Source organism: Aquarana catesbeiana, linkage group LG04 (assembly GCF_042186555.1).
Source record: "Aquarana catesbeiana isolate 2022-GZ linkage group LG04, ASM4218655v1, whole genome shotgun sequence".
NCBI classification, from domain to species: Eukaryota; Metazoa; Chordata; class Amphibia; order Anura; family Ranidae; genus Aquarana; species Aquarana catesbeiana.
Window position 1 is genome coordinate 534,803,720 of NC_133327.1, and position 21,285 is coordinate 534,825,004.

Below are 21,285 nucleotides of genomic sequence, written 5' to 3' on the forward strand. Positions count from 1 at the left end.
ACTTCTAACCATGAACAAATCTAAACAAGCACAGGTGTGAAGGGCGGATGAGACATTGGAGTCTATTAGACCCCTAATGTCTCCATAAAGAGCATTTGTCACCTGCCCAATGCTATCACATATGGGGTTTATTAACCCCTTGTGATAGCAATCAAGTAAAAATACATAAAAAAATAAAAGAAATTTTTTTTTAAAAAAGAAATAAAATTATAATAAAATATATTCAAGCCCAGGGTGCGCACAGGTTTGTAAACCGCGGTCACACCACACGTGTAACATATTATGGTGAATGTCAGAGTGAGCACAATAATTCTAGCATAAGAGCTCCTAGTTAACTCTACTTTGGTAAGCTGTAAAGGCTTTTAAAGCATCACCTATGTTAATTTTTGAGGCACCATAGTTTTTGGCGATATCGCAGGCGCATTGAATTTTAAGACATGGAATGTTTGGTATCTATTTACGCAATGCAACCTTTTTTTTTTAATTTTACCAAAAAAATGGGTATTATATGGTGTGGTTTTGCACTAAAATGTATTTTATTTTTTCAGAAAAATTTGCATTTAATAAACAGTTGCGCAAATATCAGGTAAAACAAAAATGTGCAACTATCACCTTTTTATTCTACAGGGTCTCTGCTTTTAGAAAATATATAGATTTCTGGGGGTAATATTATTGCCAAAGGTTTTTACATGTATGCGACAAGTAAAAAAAAATTGCTCTGGAGCTGAATTGGTTAAATAAATGTTAACAAGTGAAAATAAACATTTGCATTTTTCTAGCTTGGCACAGCTACTTTGTTGCATGCTATCATTTCTATTCCTTCTCTATAATAAACATTATAGCAGAGTTTTAGCCAGTTGCAGTCAATGACTGATTGAAGTATGATGTTAATCAAAGCTCTAATAAGACCACGACATGTCAGATGCTTCAACCAAAGGTAGCCGTGACATCTCTTGACATGACCTTGTGTATCAATCTTTCAATTTGTACAGTGTAAGCATGTGTGTTATCCTGGGTTTTGACAGTTTATTTAGTTTATTATGTACAGTGTATATATATATATATATATATATATATATATATATATATATATATATATATATATATATATAATATATATATATATATATATATATATATATATATATATATAGTCAGGCTCAGAGGGGTAGTGTAACAAGAAATTCAGTGCTACTTAAAAATAATAGCAGCTAGCACAGCAAATTAGATAAATACAATACAGATATATACAGCTAGTGTAGCACTTATATAAAAAATGTGATTAAACACAAATATCAGACACAAGGGTACTGAACCCCAATGATCAAAAATGAGAAATAAAAAATGAGAAATAAAAAAAAAAAACTGACTAGGGATAACTATCAGAAAAAGTTCCAGTGCAAAGTGACTCAAAGTATAGTTCAAATATGCATATAAAAGAGTCCAAAAACTTCATGTGAAAATCACAACGGTGAGCAGGATGTATGTTTAAAGTGAGACGTACCACCACCAAAAACTAGGAGGCTTCCCAGAGCATTTGAACCTACAAGAGCATATGCTCTGCGGGTCAAACAGGCTTGTGTTGTATAAACAACCAATGGGAATTCTAAGATGGCTCCAACAGGGACACACGGCTATCCTCAGGATGGTGAGTGGCTGTATTGATCTCGTGGGAAGTGGTAACCAGATGTATGTGGATGCAGTGGATGGATTTAGAGTGAGGAGAACAAAAAGGGCAACATAGCGTAATTCCGTTTGGATGTACAATAAAATTTAATGAGGTTTGAATTTAAATTAAATACTGCAATATATATATATTTTTAGTAACAAATCATTTAACTACTAGACGCCGCAGGTGTACTGCAGCAGGTTGGCTCTCCTGCATGAATTTGGGGGTCAGGTATCTCAAAAAATGGCCTGGTCATTGAGCAGCCAAATCTTCCAGGGCTGAAGTAGTTAAAAAGATAAATAAAAAATGTTAGTCAATCATATTGTTCAGCAAAGTAGATACACATCAATCATGATACCTGCTGACCTGCCAAAAGTAAGAAACTCAATGACTGCTGACACACTTTTTTTTGTCTCAACCCCCTCTCTCTTGCCAAATGACAGGTCTGGCAGATGACAGCTGTTATAAAGAAAGGGGCAGGGTCTCCTGTGTATCATCATTGACCATTTTTGAATAAGACCATGTTTGACCAAACTCAACCCTAATAATATTGTGATACCTTTCCAAAGGCATAAAGTCTGCTTTAGCCCTGTACATAGTGTTTGTGCAATTCAAGGAAAAGAGCTTTCATTTTATTTAGTAACCAGAGAATTGTTCTGTCTCACTGGTTTGTCTTTTAATACTAAACGACAAAATCTACTCATTAGTGGTTAAAAAGCTGAAAAAGCACATGTATGCGTGTGCAGCATGCAGGTGCAACAGAAGAAGGTATTGCTAGGTATTATTTATTTAGGTTTTTTGGCCACAGAGTAGTGACTCACTGAAGGATGCTCCTGGCTTAGGCCAACCGGTGCAGCCTGCATATGTCAGAGAACACAATAAATCTTATGGCATTGGCAAATGCATATCTGTCTACTGAAACAGGGTAGATATTGTAATTCAATGATTCATTTTCAACCCTAACTACAGTGGTGTTATAATTTGTCACAAATTCATGCAACACCCTTAAGAAGCATTCTATTAACTCTGCAATTTAAAGCCATTTACCTCAGAAATAGAAGGAAAGGCAAAGAAAAAAAAGCCAGGAAAATCACCTGGAAAAAAACACCTGAAGGATGAATCCCTTTCTAAATCTAAATCCCTTGATCTTAATGTCAGATATTCTATGTGGACTAGTCATTCATTATGCAGAAACTGGCCAGGAACAAAAACTCTCAAAAACATAAACTTTACCAACTAAAGCGTATCATAGGTGGAATACATTTTGATCCATCTATGGCCATTCCATCTCTACCAATCAGCTTCTGTTGATAGGGAATGTTGTACAATTTTTATTGACTGGCTGCAGCCACTGATCAGTGTATTCTGATAAGCAAGGAGTCCTGCTGTCAGAATAAAATGGCACAAGATTCCTCCAGCCACCTCTCCTGTGTGTGTATGCTATCCCTGTAGGAATCCCTGAAGTTAACTAGATTTTCTCTAATAGTGTAGAGGCTGCCCATTCACCAATGCACAAATCCCCTCCCTCCAGCTCCAATAAAGAGTCTATGGGTTTGTCGTTTTGTAATTTGTTGCTTGCATAACTTAACAGGAGAGAGATTGGGGCATGGGGTACTTCTAAATGCTCAGAAACACTCTTCTCCTTGTGGATTGTGGATATAGCACAGAATAAAACCCTTACAGATAGGGATCATGAGGTAGTCTTGGATCAGTCTAAGACCTCAAAGCAGAAGACAATGAGGCAAGTCTCTTGACATCTGGTTACCCTGTACAGCAGCTATAGGTAACCAGTACAGATTTTTGGTGCTGCATAGTCAAAGGGATCAATCAGGGTCTCTTACTCACAGGTCCACAGGACAGCTGCCACCTTCTAGTTTCTCCAAGAGACAGGGGGAAACAATCAAACTCTCAGCCTGTGAAACCATGTGCAGACCAAGGCAAATTATTACTTCTCCCCTGATTATGGAAGGAGTCAAGAACTAGATTTTTCATAGCATCCTACACTAGGAGGGTGCCACAAATGAATGGGGGAAGCAGTTCACTTTTTGATAAGGATTTAAGCACAATTGGCATGTCATTTTTTTTTGGGGGGGGTGCTGGGTACCTGGTTTGGAGTGGGACTTCCTGTCCCACTTCCTCCTTCCGACCTCTGGCCACCTAGGTGACTCCTAGGCGCCCCCTCCCTCCCGGCAATGTTCTGGGACATGTCCCAGAACATTACCTGGTCATTGACGGAGCGCAGCTCACATCCTGCTGTGAAGCTGCAAACTGTCACAGCCGGGCGCCCACACTCACAATGTCGGCACTGCGAAGAGGGGGGGGAGATAACGGAGGCTTCAGGTGGCCACATCGCTGGACTGTGGGACAGGTGAGTGTCTGCTTATTAAAAGTCAGCAGCTATACTTTTTGTAGCTGCTGACTTTTAATAAACTCAAAAACCAGTGGAACTCCGCTTTAAGGTTGAATTTCTTGGTTTCAAAGAAAATTAGTCCCTTTTAAAGAAACTGTGCCTTCCTAAAAATATATAAATGCTGATTTTGTTGAAAGTAAAGATCTTACTGATGTCAACTGCATATTATACCAAATCAACTTTACATCTGCTGCATATCCAAACCTTTTGGCAGTATATAAATTATGTCTTACTCTTATACTGATTTTTTTCAAAATAGAAGAGATTTTTTTCAAAATAGAAAATTGTAAATATACAGACTAAGGTGTTTGTTTGGACAGGATCTTCCTGAATGTCATACTCTGCTGAATACTGAGAGGGATATCAACTAAATATTAGTTTACAATAACATCCTTACTACATGTGCTCTTCCTGCTGAACTCAGACTAAAGAGACTTGATTTATATCTACATAACTTTTATCAAAATCTTGAAGACTGCTTAATAAAACAATTTCAGCTCTCTACTACTGGTCATCATCACTATACTTAGTGACACTTAATTGAGCAAATGCTGGTTATCCCCATCATACTTAGCAAAATTTGTTTGACCAAGTACTGTGCATGTAATTTTACTGTAATTTTCCTGTCATCTCTTTGTTGGCTGTTGTTCACTGAGCACATAATGTAGAAATCAGATGGGAATATTTGTCTATGTTATAACTGAACAATTGTGTCATAACTTCTACATAACTAGTAGCAATATAATATTAGTAATGCCATTCTTGTTACATGTGCTCTTTCTCCTTTACTTTTACTAGAGAGACACGGCTAAAGTCTAGTGAAACTGATGTCAACATCTTGACGATTGCTTCATACAATAATTTCTGTGCTGCATCATTCATCATTATCCTCATCTACTTTTTGACACTTGACTGACCAATTACTGTGTATAAAATTTTAACATAATCTGTTTTTTTTACTAATATATACTGTACATTTTGTATGTTATTCACTGAGCACAAAAATGTAGACATCAGAATCATTTGTCATTATACAGTATTTGCATGACTGTTATGAATATAATACAAATTCAAATTCTTTTGTGTTAAGTTAGGGTTTCAGAAATAGAGGCAGTGTTTTTGGATGTAGACTGTAGTTCTGACATGTTCTCATGTTTGCAAGGTGGTCCCTCAAACCTAACTTTCTGCAGTGGGCCCAAAATACCCTATCCACCCCTTTATGTTAGTATACTAATTTCTTACATACATAGAAGTAGAGGCAATACTAGTTCAAGCTACTACAGCATACACTATATATACAGTATACAACAGTATAGTCTGTTGGTGACTAGATCTGGAAAAAAGACCAACTCGAAAGTCAATGTCTTTTTCCATATAAATATATATTAGAACAGTTCCACTATTGTGTACAGTACTTTTTCTCAGAAATCTGGAGTCTGATCAAGGAGCTGCAAGCAGATGCAATTGCAGGTGAAATCTGTAAATTACAGAAAGGGCCCCCCCCGGTGTTAATATATGGACAGGTCAAAGGTTTTCAGTTTTCCTAAAAATGCCTTTACACAACATACTTCTGAGGCACCAGAAAAACAATAATGATGTCATAATTAACCATTTCTGATACTCTAAAGTGTCTCAATATGTCTCATTGAGGAATTAACCTTAAACAAGAGAAATCGTATTGCAAATTCTATACAGTATTAGAAGAAATCATAGTCTATTTCTGAAAACCAAAACCTGGTTATTGGTTAGAAAGCCACGTATATATGCAAGTAGATGACAATGCAGAAAAACTAAAGTACATAGCATCAAATACTTTCTGCATGTGATTGTTAATAATCTCCTAACAATTCTAAATGTATAATAACCCTTTTATCTTATGTTACATTCTAGGTACACAAAAATGAAGACGGCCACCAATATCTACATTTTCAATCTTGCCCTAGCAGATGCCCTTGCAACAAGTACCCTGCCATTTCAAAGTGTGAACTATCTCATGGGTACATGGCCTTTTGGAAATATTGTGTGTAAAATTGTTATATCAATAGACTACTATAATATGTTCACAAGTATTTTTACCCTAACTACAATGAGTGTTGACCGATACATAGCAGTCTGCCATCCAGTGAAAGCTCTAGATTTTAGAACACCACGAAATGCCAAAATTGTCAACGTCTGTAATTGGATTCTGTCATCAGCAATTGGTTTACCTGTAATGTTTATGGCAACAACAAAACATGACAGAGGTGAGTACAAACTGTGTTTTGTGAGATGTTTAGCCAATTACAACTTGAATTTTTTAAAGAATAATAATCTTTTTTTTTACTGTCAGGAGCAGCAGGAGCTTACTTCCTCAGATTGGTGGCATAAGATAATACTAGCGTTGGTGCTAGTAATACAGATAACAGTGCCTGTTTTTTTCCATCTGTTGGTGGGAATGAATGAATTTAGCTACAGGGTCCTCAAGAATGCCTAGTTGATAGGAGCAGCAAAAGAGACAGTTACCATAGCGTTAACAAATGAAACTGAATAGGCCAGATACTAAGTAAGTATTAACATACAGATTAGCCAATTATACCAAAAGGTTGATTTTAAAACAGGATTTGAACCTAGACAAAATAATAAGCAAACAGAAGCAACCACAATATGTGGAAGTACAAAGTTTTACAAGAAATCAGGCAGCTAAAACTGGACTTAAAGTAGTACAGGAGTGGCAAATCCCCACAAATGCAGAGTTGTCGCAGATTGGGATAAGCCATAAAACATTAACACAAGCAAACAGTCACTTCCAGTGCTATGAGGTCCTCTGTGGTTGGATGCAAAATGAACGACAGCATTTCCAAATACTAGGTGGATGTAGCCCTCCTTAGACAGGGTAATCCAAAGTTGAGCTACACAAACGGACAAGAAGGCGCATGCACCTAGTGCATTACTGAAAACATTTATTAGAATAAAAAGCTGCTACAAATGAATACTCACAAAGTAGCAACTGGTAAAAGCCAATGAACCACAAGATGCCATACAGTGCAGATGCACGTACTCCAATTACATCATAGGGGTGCCAAATGGATGTGTTTTGGGGCACACCCCCTTCCCCAGAGTTAGGCTACCACATGTTTAGATAAAAATAATAACACCATAAAAGTCTTCTTAAAAGATATATCTACAATTAACAAAAGAAATATACAAAAAATGTTGCTTTTAATTTTAGATAAGCGAGGGGGTTAGGTAATATATCAGGTTCTATGGCTGTTGGTTTAGTTATTGGGATTCCTTTCTCAGTCACTTGAGACAGGAGTTAAAATCTCTCCAGTGTGGACAATGGAGCAGCTGAAAACAGAAAGAGGTTCCAACTTGTTCCCAGTTTATCCAGGCCACTACTAGCACTGTAGCACTAAGCAGGAATATATAGCCATAAACAATATTAAAAATTGCTACTTTCTGTGTTTATTTCAGCCCTGTGAAATGCATTCTGGGTTCCGAAAGTATAGAAAAGTATAGAAATGTCCTATAGATCTTTAGGATCCAGTTTAAGTGCTGGCAATGTGTAGTGAAATAGCCATATAGCTAAAAGTTTATGGACACCAAACTATCTCACTTATATAATCTTGCTAGACATAGAGTGCTTTTTTAGATATAAAGTTGTGTCGTGCCCCCCACCCTTTTGCAGATATAACAAAACAAAGTCTTCTGCAAAGTCTGTCTAGAAAATTTTCTGTTGCAATCTGGCTGCATTCAGTTAGCATTTATGAGGTCAGGTAATGATGTTAGTTGAGAGAAGAATCAAAATCAGCAATCCAATGCATCTCAAAGGTCTTGATTAGGGTTAGGCAGTCAAGGACCATGTTCCTTCAAATAAAAAGTAATTCAACCATATCTTTATGGACCATGTTTTGTGCACAAAAACAGAGTCGTACTGGCACAAAAAAGGACCTTTCCAAAACTGTGCCACGAGGTTGGAAATACCTGAACTTGTTTGGATAGTTGTCCACATTCTTTTGTCCATGCAGTATATTATTTCACTAAACTACTGTACATAGTAAAATTCAGAGTTTCGGATGTATCATATACAGTATTTATGGTTTTTTTTGTAAACTAAAAGAGAAGATAGTTAAGCTAGAACAAAATTATGGAAGGAATGAGCACTAAACATAAAACTGAATCACTAACAAAGTGTACACTTTTCCTAGTTTCCATAAACCAATGTGTGCAATTTGAAAGTATAATAATATATAACGTAAATAACATGATTGTGAAAGTGTTTTGGACATTGCTATGAATGAGGTGTATGGTAAATGTGTTAAATGGCTGAATAAGACAGAACAAACAGTTACCTGACAGCAAATAAGCAGCATATTATGGTATGCCATCAATTACAGTGCACTAAGATTCATTTCAGTGCCCTCAATGTGCAATTTTACAGACACAAGTGGAGCAGTAACATAAAATGAAATGAAATTTTGCAGAACATGCTGCCCAGTTAATTTCATAGATCATTCCTCTGGATGTGAATCACATATTTCAAACATCTAGTTTTTTCAAGAACAGAATATAATGGAACAATTTGCATAGCTATAGCACATTTAGAACAGTCAATGTAACTCAAGAAGGCATCCAGACTCATATTTGTATTGTTAAATATTGACGTCTATAGCATGAAAATGCAAACTCTGAAAAATCATATTTAAGATTTAAATTGCAGTTTTAACATACTTACAGTTGCACAGTTTCTTTTTCGGTAGATTTTTTTATTATGTTTATGGCAGTGGTATTTATTTTCACTAATGAATACATTTATTTTGACTAAAATTACCAAATAGAAAAATTCATACTCTACTCCTACTAATTTACTTATAGGAAATATTTGTACTTTAGGAATTTACATTGTTTTTATTGTATTGGTGTTTATTTTATATTATTGGGAACATCTTATTGGAAACCAATGCTCAGGCAAGAAGTTATGAAAAAACATTTCTCAGTAAAGCAAGCACCTTTATTTTCACTGTGTCTCTACAAAGTCCCTATCTGTAAATACTGTCTAAATGAAAGTTAGAGCATAGGTACAATTAACCAGCAGCCCACAATCAAAAGCTTAGTGTAGTACCAGTCATTTAACAGACCTAACATGGGAATTAGGGGGTGATTCTGCTCTATCCTTTAAAAACTTTATTTGCATAATCACTTTGGGGGACTCCAGGGACACTCTACTGCCAAAATAACATTATAAATAAATGTGTAACCTGAACAGAAGGCTGGAAATATTTACCCCTCATGCAGCTCATTTGATGCTCCTCTATTGCTTCCTGGAAAGTTGTGTTCCCTGCAGTGCTCAGTGGTTCCTTCATCTGACCTCCACATCACTACAGGACACAGTAGAGACCTGGATAGTCAAAAATCGAATGAGCAATAAGAAAATCAAGGCATGTTCAGGGAAATACGTATTTGTTCATTACTTGAAATTAGAGGTGGTGCTTTGATGAGATAGTATGGTTTGAAGAAGCATGCAAGCAACTGAAGTATGAAAATATATATATATATTTTTTAATACAAACATTTTTATTGGAGAGTAGAAAAAGACAGTACATAATAATAATAATAATAATAATAAAAAGAACAGGTGAGGGATGTAACCCAGATTGTTAGACATTACACATAATCATAATGGAACCGTATTGAAATGGATAATTTAGTATCATTACCGAAAATTGGTGCCAAATTAGGGTACATCTCATTACAACTCATCCATAAGAAAAAAAAAACATAAGAACATAATGTGAAAATAACACAAGAGGTATGTTGAGTCAGGAGCTAAAATCGTATATAATAAACAAATTCTGTAGTGCCCTCAGTTGTTCAAAGCTAGGTCCAGAGGCAATACCATGTGCCCGGGGAGGGATCACATATAGCCGGGGGAAATAAAAGACTAAAATATGTGCAAACTGCCCCAGTTTACTATAAGATGCGATATGTGGACCAGTCAGACCATTTCCTATGAAAAACCTGCATAGTGTCCATTATCGTATGGTGGATTCGCTCCATGAGTTTTTTAGTTTCCATGCGTTGATCGCCAGTTTAAGGCTATAGCCCATTGTATAGCACCGAATAGGGTATTAATTCGTTTTTGTTTTGTGGGGGGGGACATTTGGTATAGGGGTAAAGAGTAGGCACATTGGAGCCGTTAAAGTAATCAGGGATACCGAAATCTGTGACATCTTATTGGCTGCCAGCTCCCATATATTTTTTAGATAGGGACAGCTCCAGAAAGTGTGGAGTAAAGTGCCCGTGGTCTGACAACCCCTAAAGCAGGTATCGGGAACCCCAGGGTAGAATCTATGTACCCTATCTGGAGTGAGGTACCACCTAGTATGAAGTTTCATAACTGTTTCTTTGATTGACATAGAGCGCGAGCATTTATGCATGTTTTCTAACATTTTTAACCAATCTTCTGGGGAGAATTCTTGGCTCATGTCTGTTTCCCAGTGGGTCATAGCTGTAGATTTCTCAGGTAAGTGCAGGTTGTTGAGGTATCCATACAATAAGGAGATGACTCCTTTCTCTCTAGGTAAATTATGGCAGACTGTTTCAAATCGAGAGAGTCTGAGGTTAGCGTTCAACGAGCACATAGATTCATAAAACTGCCTTACTTGGAGGTATTTATAGAACTCAGACCTTGGGATATTATGTTGTTCCTGAAGGAATGCAAAGGTGCAAAAATGTGTCCCTTGTGTTAGAGCCTTCAGTGTGGTGAGTTCCTTTTCCTCCCACCAGAAAAATTCTTCAGGTGATTTGTATGCTGGAGGGAATTTTGTGTCTCCTAGGAAAGAGGCTAAGGGGGATCTAATTGATCTTAATTTAAATTTCAGTTGGTATAAATTCCAGAGATGTATAGTTTGGCTTACGATACTATTTAGAGTGCTTAATTCCCTGGGCCTTGCCTCGGACCTCCACAGCAGGCCTGGAATATAGAATGGGCGAGCGGAGATTGTTTTGAACGAGAGCCATGGAATTTGCATTGGTGGGGCACGCCATTGGGCTGTTTGGGCTAATCTAGCTGCTAAATAATATAGCCACATATTGGGTAGACCCAACCCACCTCGTGATAGTGGTCTATGAGTGATTTATTTGTCATATCTCGGTGGCTTGTTTTTCCAAATACATTTATTGATGGCCCTTTGGATCAGCTCAATAGTTTGGCGAGATACATAGATGGGGAGGGCTCTAAAAAAGTACAGAAGTTTAGGGAGTATAGACATTTTAATGGCTGTAACCCTCCCTAACAAGGATATAGGGAATGATGACCAAAGGCGTAACCATTGTTTGACTTTGAAGAAAGCTTGTGGCTAGATGGCATTATACATAGCCTGTAGGGATGGGGCCAAGCGTATTGGTATTGGAGGGTGCTATCTGAAAGTGCAAAACCAAATGAGTCCCTGAAAATGGTTAAGGTGCATTGTGGTAAGTTAATTGGAAGGGCCGAGCATTTTGTGAGATTTACACCTAGGCTAGATATAGAGTGGAAATCCTTTAGGGGGGAGAGAAAGTTAGGAAGTGATATGATTGGGTCTGGTAGGAACATGGGTACATTGTCAGCATATAAACTCATTTTAAATTCTTCCTCTCCCTTCTGGTACCCTTTAATATTCTGGTTTGTGATAATCACCCTGGCCAAGGGTTCTATCGCCAGGGCGAATATTAAAGGGGGCAGGGGACATCCCTGTCTAGTTCCCCTGCCCAGGGGGAAATATTCTGAGGAGCAGCCAGGTAGTATTATTCGGGTGTGTGGATAGTGATATAGGGCATTAAACCCATTTATAAATTTCCATGAGAATCCAAATTTGGTAAGAATGGCATTTATGTATGGCTAAAGGATGCTGTCGAACGCCTTATGTATGTCTAATGCTAGGATTAGGACTTTGCGGGAGAAAATGACGCCGTCTTGGATAATGTTCGCTGCCAGGCGAATATTGTCAATGATCTGTCTTGTGGGGATAAAGCCAGTCTGTTCTGGACCAATTAGTGAGGAAATGATGGGCGCCAATCTATCCGCCAGAACACGACCTATTATTTTGAGGTTGTTATTGAGGACTGAAATTGGTCTATAGTTTTGTGAGAGGGAGTGATCCTTATTAGGCTTAGGGATAAGTGTCATGTTTGCGAAGAGCATGACATTTGGGAGTTTGTTGCCTTGTAGGGTGTGGTTAATCCACTTGGTAATTTTAGGGGCTAGTGTACTTGCAAATTTTTTACAGTAGAGTGAGGTGTACCCGTCAGGGCCAGGGGCAGTCGATATTTTTAATGATTTAATGATAGTGATAATTTCTTGTTCAGTACAGGGGGCATTGAGAGCACTTAGTTGCTCCTCTGATAGTGTTGGGAGGGGCAGAGAGTCTAGCCATGAGTCTAAGTTATTGGGGGGTGGGTGGTCTGGAGGTGACAGTAGGGATTCGTAAAAAGAGGTGAATATTTGAAGGACCTCTTTTGAGTGAGATAATAATTGGCCTGATCCGTTTCTTAGTTTGTAGACATGTGTCAGTTGTAGGGCTTGGTGAAGTTTACGTGTAAACATGGTTGAGGCCGAGTTACTATGTAAAAGGAACCGAGCCTTAGACCATCGTAGGGATTTTTCAGTTTGGTCTGATAAGAGTGTATCCAATTTCACCCTTTTCAAGTTGATCTGCCTCAGAGTGTCAGAGGAATGGGATTGGGTATGGACATGTAGAGTTTATCAGGTTCAAAGGAGAGCGATTTGATTTTCGCTATTCTTTGTCGTTTTCTTAAAGTGGCTAATTCAATGAGCGGCCTCGAATGACTGCCTTATGGGCTGCCCACAGTATGGAGGGGGATATATCTTCAATGTTGTTTAGTCTGAAGTAGTCGGCTAATAGGTCCGACAACTGTGATATAATTTCGGGGTCGGCTAACAAGGAGTCATTCAGTCTCCAGGAGGCCGTCATTGGGGAAAGTCCTATGTTAGAGGTGTGGTATGAAACAACATGGTGGTCTGACCAGGGACATGTATGTATGGATGCTGAGGAAGAGTTAACTAGTCGGATGGGTGTGCTGAGGATGAACAGTAGTCCAACCTGGTATGTCGTGAGGGTGGAAGTAGTGTGTATATTCCCTTACTCCATTGTTCAAGGCCCTCCATGTGTCAATCAGTTGGTGTGTGCCCAATAATCTCTGCAAAGATTTGGGGAAAGCGTTAGCCGAGTGCACAGTCTTACTCCTGTCTAGGGCAGAATGGGCCACCAGGTTAAAGTCTCCCCCAACTAGCATATGTGGGGAGGTATACCTGTCAATTATGTTTAAGAAGGAACTAAAGAAAGTGCTCTGTGAGTTATTGGGGGCGTATACGTTAGCTATTGTGAGGGCTTTGCCCTGAAATTTGCCCTGTAGGATAAGGAACCTACTTCCTGGATCTTTATAGATGTGCTTAACATCAAATGGCATAGTATTTTTTAATGAAAATTGCGACCCCCCTGGCCTTGGACTCAAAGGTTGTAAAATGGTGTGCTTTAAAAGATTTGTCAAATAATTGGGGATGGGTAGAAGAGGAAAAATGAGTCTCTTGCAGCAGTTTATGTCAGCCGCTATGTTTTTATAAAATTTGAAGGCCTTTCTGCGTTTCTGAGGTGAATTAAAGCCTCTCACATTGTGAGATATTACCCGGAGTCCCATATTGAATGTGAGAACTCTAGAGGCTTTGTATATAGAGACATGCTAGGTAAATGAGTGTATAACTGAGGGGCAACAAAGAATGAGTCCAAGACTATGGGCGCACACAAAAAGCTCAGGGACCCTGGCTCTGCCTCAGAGTAAAATATATAACCCATATGCATTGGGCACTTACATGTGGTAGCTTCCATCTCTAATAGCACTGTAACATGAAAAAAACATAACAGGTAAACAAATAAACTGTAGGTGAATAATCAAAATTTAAGGGGCCAGGATGAAAGGGTCATCCTGGTCTGTGAAACCAGTGTCATTGGACTATACAGTACTATACTCCACACACTCTTGGAATCCCACCAAGAGATGGGGGGTAGGGGGGAAGAGCGGAAAAAAAGAGGAGGGGGAATTTCAGCGGTCTCTCCCTTTAAACAAAGGGTGGGAGAGAAGTTTGTGTCTGGAAAAGAGCAGTTGTGGGTGGGGGGTTGCTCTAACGGGTGCAAAAAGACAGTCATCCTGGGATGGAAGACCATGTTGCTCATAATGTGGACAAACAGTAAAAGGTGAGCAGCAAAAAAAGAAAAAAAAAACAACATGAAAACAGTGCTGGATTTTAAACCATTTCTGGTAGAGAGGGGAAGTATGGAGAACCGACGTGAACGGTCCTCAGGATGGCAGGTCCCTGGAATGTTGGCGGTTCCTCCTGTCTCGTTGTGGACAAGGGGTGGCCCAAATGGGAGTAGTGCGAGGAGTGGAGGGGAGCCTCTGTAAATTCTGGAGATCCATGAGACCTAGCTTTACTAGGATTTCTTTGCCCTCCGTGACCTTGGTGGCAATATAAGTAGTGCCATTGTGGGGGATGGAGAGCTTGAATGGAAACCCCCATCTGTAACGGATTCTTGCCGTTTGTAGGACAGAAGTGACTTCTTTCATCTGTCTCCTTTTTTCTAAAGTTGCTGGAGAGATGTCCGGGTAGCTTTGGAGTGTGATCCCATCTAGTTGGATGCGGGGGGTATTGCGGGATGCAGGCAGAATCTCCTCCTTTACTAGGAAATCTTTTAGGCACATTACAATATCCCTGGGAGGTTTCTCAGGTGGGGGTTTTGGTCTGAGGGCTCTATGCAGTCTGTCACATACAAATGCAGCCTCCGGGTGTTCAGGGAGAAGGGAGTGGAACAGCTTTTTGATTGCTTCAGGCAAATCAGTGACAGTCTCTGGTAACCCACGGACCCTGATGTTGTTTCTTCGGTTATGTTTGTCCAAATCCTCTAAATGATTCTGGAGCTGTAGAACAGTACCAGAGAGAACCTCATAGTCTTTGCGGAGGTCTGAATAAGCTAAGTGAAGCTCATCATGTTTGATTTCTAAGATGTCCGTCCGCCCTCCAAGCGCTGTGATCTCCTGAGTCAGGATATTGGTGGACTTATGTAGTTCAGCTTGAAACTTGCGAGCAAGCTTGTCATACATAACTGATAAACTGTCCTCTAGGTCTGCTTTAGTGAGGTGCGGTGTGTACTCACTTTGTTCAGAAGAGGTGGTAGGAGAGGCTGCTGGATCAGGAGCATCAGGAGGGACGCTCTTCTTGTGGGCGCCATCTTGGGACATCGTGGTCTGTTCTGTACCCGAAGAAGGTAATTCGTAAGGGACCGCTGCGCGGATTTTTGTTTGGTTTTTCTTGGTTGTCGACATGCACCTCTAGTCCCGCAGGGGTGTTAGGGTGTTCAGGTGGTAAAACAAGTGTTTTAGAGCCCTGGGGAGTTAGTAGATGTCTCCGCTTCCCACGGAGCTCTGGCACCTAGCTTCCTGTCAGTTTTGCTCATGCGCCCAGAAAATATATTAAATAATTTAAATTTATTATAGACAATACAAAACATTTTTGCTTTAGATATACTTTAGTAAGTTGAGCAGCCAGGAGATATTGTTTTCAGACCAAGGTGAAGTAAGGCTGAGGCTTTTCAGAGACCACATTACATGAGTCAGTCAATATTCATCTCTGCATGTCATAGTTTTAGCCCTCTTTTCATGTGCATTTTACATGGCAGCTCTAAAAAACTTAGTAATAGTCTGTGATGGTGAAGATCAGATCAAGCTACAGATAAAAAAAAAAAAATAAGGAAGCAGCTGCATCTAAAGCCAGGTAACAAGTATCTTATTGATTTATCTCCAATTTTCTTTCTGCAGCAGGTGAACAGGTGTGTCTTTCACACCTGATGCCTTGAACGTAACATCACAGTGCTGCAGCAGCAGGCAAAAATAATAGGCTCAATTCACAAAGCTTTTAGCTCATTGATTAATGATCTCTATTTTAGCAGAGTGACTGTAATGTTTAAATGCATGCATGTCATTGGACTGTACATTTTTTTTTCTTAAGAAGGATCCTTGTCCTAATGTGTTAGCTGAGTAAATTTAGCTTACAGTGTTATGTATAACTAAAGTTGACCTTTGAAGCGGATACATGCAAGAGGCGCTGGGACTTTAATACTTATTGATACAGAGTAGTTAAGGGAAGGTCAACATTTATCCAAAAGTATTTCTAGCTCTGGTTAGGCAGATTACATGCAACCAGGGATACCCTCCAATGGGCACCCCAAGAACATTATTTAAACAAAAAATAGATTAAACCAAAAGAAGGAGCACCAGACCAAATTCGCAACTCCAAAATTTGGGTTACATGCCAACATAGCAGATGTCTGATATGGGATCTTAACTGTATGTCTGCTCCTTTTACCTCCCTATCAGCAACCATCAGTATCTAATAGCATGGGAGGATCAAGTTCCATTTGCCTACTTCATTGGCCAACCCTGTGGGAAAAAAAAACATAATGCAGCAGTCCTTAGCTTCCCACAACCCTCCTCACAGAGCTGTGGCCTACTGCAAACCCCACCATGGAGTCTTTCCTAAGCAGCTGGCCTCACCATCTCTCTCCACACAGAACAGAACAAGGTGCTAGAACCTTTGCATCTGGCTATGGTTAGGCAGCTTACATGCAACCAGGGATACCCACCAATGGCACCCAGGAACATTTGTCAATAAATGATACAGACTAAAAGCCTATCTTTTGGCTTATTTATGCCTCTAGCCCCAAATATTCTGGATACTAACTGGCGCTTGAACTGTGCACACCAGACTCTTGGACCAAAACCACCAGTCCATCCAATAGATGCTATTGTTTGTTTCCAATTCGTATAAGAGCAAAAAAGCCCTCCTTTCTCATACTTGAAACAAAACTGCTGTGGATTACAGAGGTTAAAAGAACCAAATGTTTGATGCGCAGCGGCAATCTGAGCCGGAAATTTGGCCCCCCTCCTTCCCCTGCAGCCTTCTGGGAAACATTGCAGGTCCCAGAAGACTGCAGGACCATTCACAAAGAGCAAAGCAGCTGCACAGTAGGAAATCAGTTTCCCCTACTTACGATGCCAATGCCAGCACCCAAAGCGGTTTGAAGAATCTGCTCAGGTGAGGACATTGCTAAATCCCTGGACAGGTAAGTGTCCTTATGTTAAAAGTCAGCAGCTATAGTACAGTAAATACTATAGCTGCTGACTTTTCCTTTTTTTGGGGGGGTGGGGTGAAACTCCTCTTTAATGATCTCTCCCCAACCAATCTTACTAATTGCAGATCACTGAAACCCATTACCCCTAACCTCCAAAAAGCATTGCATACCTTATTGCTGGGGAACTGGTTACATCCAGTAACAGTTAACAATCCTAAGCTATTTAAAGGGCATCCCCTTCTTTTTTTTTTTTTTTTCCAATAAAATTTTTTATTTTGAAAGAAAACAAGTACAGAAAACTCAAACATCATGGAAACACATACAGGCGTTGGCATTGCAATACTACAGTGCGTGCATAAATATCAACATTCCAGTAGTGGCTTTTCCTCGCTGTCGCCTGGTCTTGTAGAGTCTGTGTAGAAATATAACTTGCTCTGCTAGACCTGGCCTAGCAATAATACCTGTGTAGTGTTCACCTATCTTCTGGATTACGTGTTTATTGTCCGGAGGGGTTGGTTATTCTAAGTGGGTAAGAGAGTTACTTTTGAGCTTGGTTAATGGGGTTTGTGGGTGTAAGTGAGGGCCGGTACGTTGTGTCTCCGGCCTGGTCATGGAACTGGATGTGTTTGACAGAAGAGTAGGTATGGTGGAATGTGTTTAAGGAGGTAATCTGTAATTGATCTGGTTGGTATTTTCATTGTGGGGGTAGGGGGGAGGAAAGGGAGGGGGTATCTATGGGGGGGATGGGAGAGGAACAAGAGGAAGAGAAGAAGAAAAAAAAAAAAAGGGGGGGGGGGAGGGGGGTTTCCGTCTCTGACTCCTCTTCCCGATTTATTTGAATGAGTGGGGGTTTCCCGTTTCTGACTACCATGAGAGTTTGTTTTGGAGTGTCTGGGAGTAATCCTGGGTGGGTATTGTGATTGTTACATCTTTGTATGATGTTAACTTAGGTTGGTTTGGGTGTTCTCTATTGCTTTATGGTGGGGGTTCGAATGTTCTGTGGTATGCGGGTGTGGTTTGGAAATGTATCCAACATGCCCATTTTGTACTGAATTTCGAGGGTGTGTCTCGTGATATGTGAATTAGCTCTTCCATCTCAGAGGTTTTACGTATTCTGTGGAACCACTCTTTGACTGTGGGTGTTTGGGAGGAGCCCCAGTGTATGGGGATACATTGCCGAGCCGCATTGATCATGTGCATTGTCAGGGACTTATGGTATGTCCTGTGTGGTTGTGGGGAGTGGTGAAGGAGAAACTGGGCTGGAGTTAGGGATAGTTCATATGTGGTTACTTGGGAGGTGATTCTACATACTTCTTTACAAAAGGTTTGTATTAGAGGGCATGACCACCATATGTGTAAGAGTGTTCCTTTATCTTTGTGGCATCTCCAGCATCTATCTGGTGTGGAGGGGTAGAGTCTATTTAGCAGTGCGGGTGTGCAGTACCATTGGGATTGAATCTTGTATCCGTTTTCTTGTGTGCTGACGTTCAAGGATCCCTTATGGTTATTTAGAAAGATATATTCCCATTGTTCGTCAGTAAGTGAAAGGGATAGGTCTTCTTCCCAACGTGTACAAGCTTTGCTTGTATTGGGGTGTCTGTTTTCAAAAAGAAGGTTGTGTGTGTGAGCTATTAGGTGTCGTTGGGGTGGTTTTTGGGAGCAAAGTTTTTCAAAAGATGTTAGTTGTCTCGAGCACTGTCGGTCTTTGTCTATTGATTTAAGGAAATGGGCGATCAATAGGTATGTCCAGGGTGGGATGGGAGGCCTGTTCATTTGGACGGCTAGGTTTGAAGGCGATCTGAGTTTCCCCGCGTTATAGAATTGATGTGTCCGGGTTTGGTCCTGTGACCAGTTGTCTGTGAGGAAATGGTGGGACATTCCAGGAGGGAAGTCAGGATTTAATTTGACTGAAGTTAGTGGTCCTGGTATGGAGGATATATTTGTGCGGGTGCATAGTTTTTGGAAGCACGAGAGTGTTGGTCCTATGAGTGGGTGTTGCCAGATTGTCAGCGGAATGTGTTTAGGAGTCATCCAGGGAAGAGAAGCTAGGGGGAAGGAGGTGAGGGATTCCTCAAGGGGGACCCACTCTTTGTAAGGTGAATGAATGTTCCAGTCTACTATTCTGGACAGGTGTGTGGCTGAGAAGTAGTTTTGAATGTCTGGGAGGCCAATTCCCCCTAATCTTTTTGGCCGGGTGAGTTGCTGGAAGCTAATTCTGGGTTTCCGATCCCCCCAGAGGAATCTGGAACACATGCTTTTGTGTGCCTTAAAAAAGGTTTGTGGGACGTGGATCGGTATTGTTTGTAATACATACAGTATTCTTGGTAGAGCATTCATTTTTAGGATTGCTGCTCTGCCAAACCATGAGAATATAGGTTTGTTCCAGTTTTTAAGGTCTTTATTAAGTGTATTTAGCAGAGGTGAATAATTTGTTACGTAAAGATTGGATAAATTGGAAGGGATTTGGATGCCTAAATATGTAATTGAATCATTTTCCAATGAAATGGGAAGTTGACCATGCATTGTTTTTTAATTTCTTGTGGGAGTGATATGTTAAGGGCATATGATTTGGAAAAGTTAATTTTAAGATTGGATAAGGATTGGAAATGTTGAAATTCAGACAGAAGGTTAGGTATGGTAGTTAGGGGTTCTGTAAGGAACAATAATATATCGTCCGCGAAGGCGGCGTATTTGTATTCCTTGTGGGGAGTTTGGGTTCCTTTAATGTCCTGATTTAATCTTATTTTCCGTAAGAAGGGTTCCAAGGTGAGAATGAAAAGGATTTAGGAAAGGGGGCATCCTTGTCTGGTACCATTGCGGATGGAGAAGGCGTTTGACAGAGTGCCGTTAACCCTGACTTCGGCCGTTGGGTTGGAGTACAGGGATAAGATAAAGCTTAGCATGCGGGGTCCTAAGCCTATGGCCTTAAGTACTGCTTCCATGTAATCCCAAGCCACTCTGTCAAACGCCTTCTCCGCATCTAGGGATAGGAAGAAGCCTTTTTTCCCGGTGTGGGTCATCAGATAGTGTATGTTGATGGCCTTTATGGTGTTGTCCCTGGCTTCGCGTCCAGGGACAAAACCCACCTGGTCTGCTGTAATAAGGGAGGGGAGGAGAGGGAGAAGTCTGTTTGATAAGATCTTTGAGAAAATCTTGATATCGACGTTCAATAAAGAGATTGGCCTGTAACTGCCTGTATTAGTAGGGTCCTTGCCTTCTTTAGGGATGACCGTTATGTGTGCTTCTAAAAGCCCGTGGGAGGTTGTTTTTGAGGGGGAGATTGAGTTAAATGCTTTTAGATAGGGGGTCTGAAGTGTCTCTGCAAATAGTTTGTAGTATGCCGCGGATAGTCCATCTGGGCCTGGGCTCTTGCCGGGTTTTAATTGTTTTATGGCTTGTGACCATTCCGCTGGGGTGATTGGTGATTCGAGTGTTTTGGCTATGTCTGTTGGGATTTTCCCTGCACCGAAGTCGCGTAGAAAGTTTTGTATTTCTTTTTGCCTGCGTTGGGAGGGAGGGGTGTTGTTGTTGGACTTGTTGAGGTTGTATAGAGATGCATAATATTGTTCAAATTCCTGTGCGATATCTATGTTCTTCGTGTGTATATTGCCTGTTGGAGAGTGTATCTGATGTATGGTATTTTTGGCTCCTTTCGAACGGAGAGCCTGTGCTAGTAAATGACCTGGTTTGTTGCCGTGCTCATAGAAGAGCTTCTGGGAGAGGATAAATTTTCTTTTTAAGTTACGGCCCAGTTCTTCTTGTATGTGTGAACGTAGTTCGGTAAGTTCTGCATGTGTGTTTTGAGCCAATGTGCGCTTATGTTTCGCTTCTAGTGTTTTGAGTTTTGTGAATAGGTCTGAGAGCTTGGCTGATTTCTCTTTTCTGATTGCCGCAGCTAGGGATATTAATCTACCTCGTACTACACACTTGTGAGCTTCCCATTGTGTCAGCTGTGATACCTCTGGTGTGTCATTTTCGGCTAAATATTGCGTTAAGCATTTACGTATCTCTTCTTCTCTAGTTTTGTCTGTCAGGATAGACGTGTC

The 21,285-nt window shown here is 40.2% G+C and overlaps 1 protein-coding gene across 2 annotated transcripts in view; it reads left to right on the forward strand.

Annotated features, from left to right (window-relative positions):
• The window catches only part of OPRM1 (opioid receptor mu 1), a 268,289-nt gene that overhangs the window by 221,394 nt on the left and 25,610 nt on the right, over positions 1–21,285 (forward strand). For both annotated transcript variants that reach the window (XM_073627843.1, XM_073627844.1), the window contains one exon: positions 5,970–6,322. In XM_073627843.1, the coding sequence (XP_073483944.1) occupies positions 5,970–6,322 (353 nt within the window). The remainder of the gene's footprint in view (positions 1–5,969; positions 6,323–21,285) is intronic.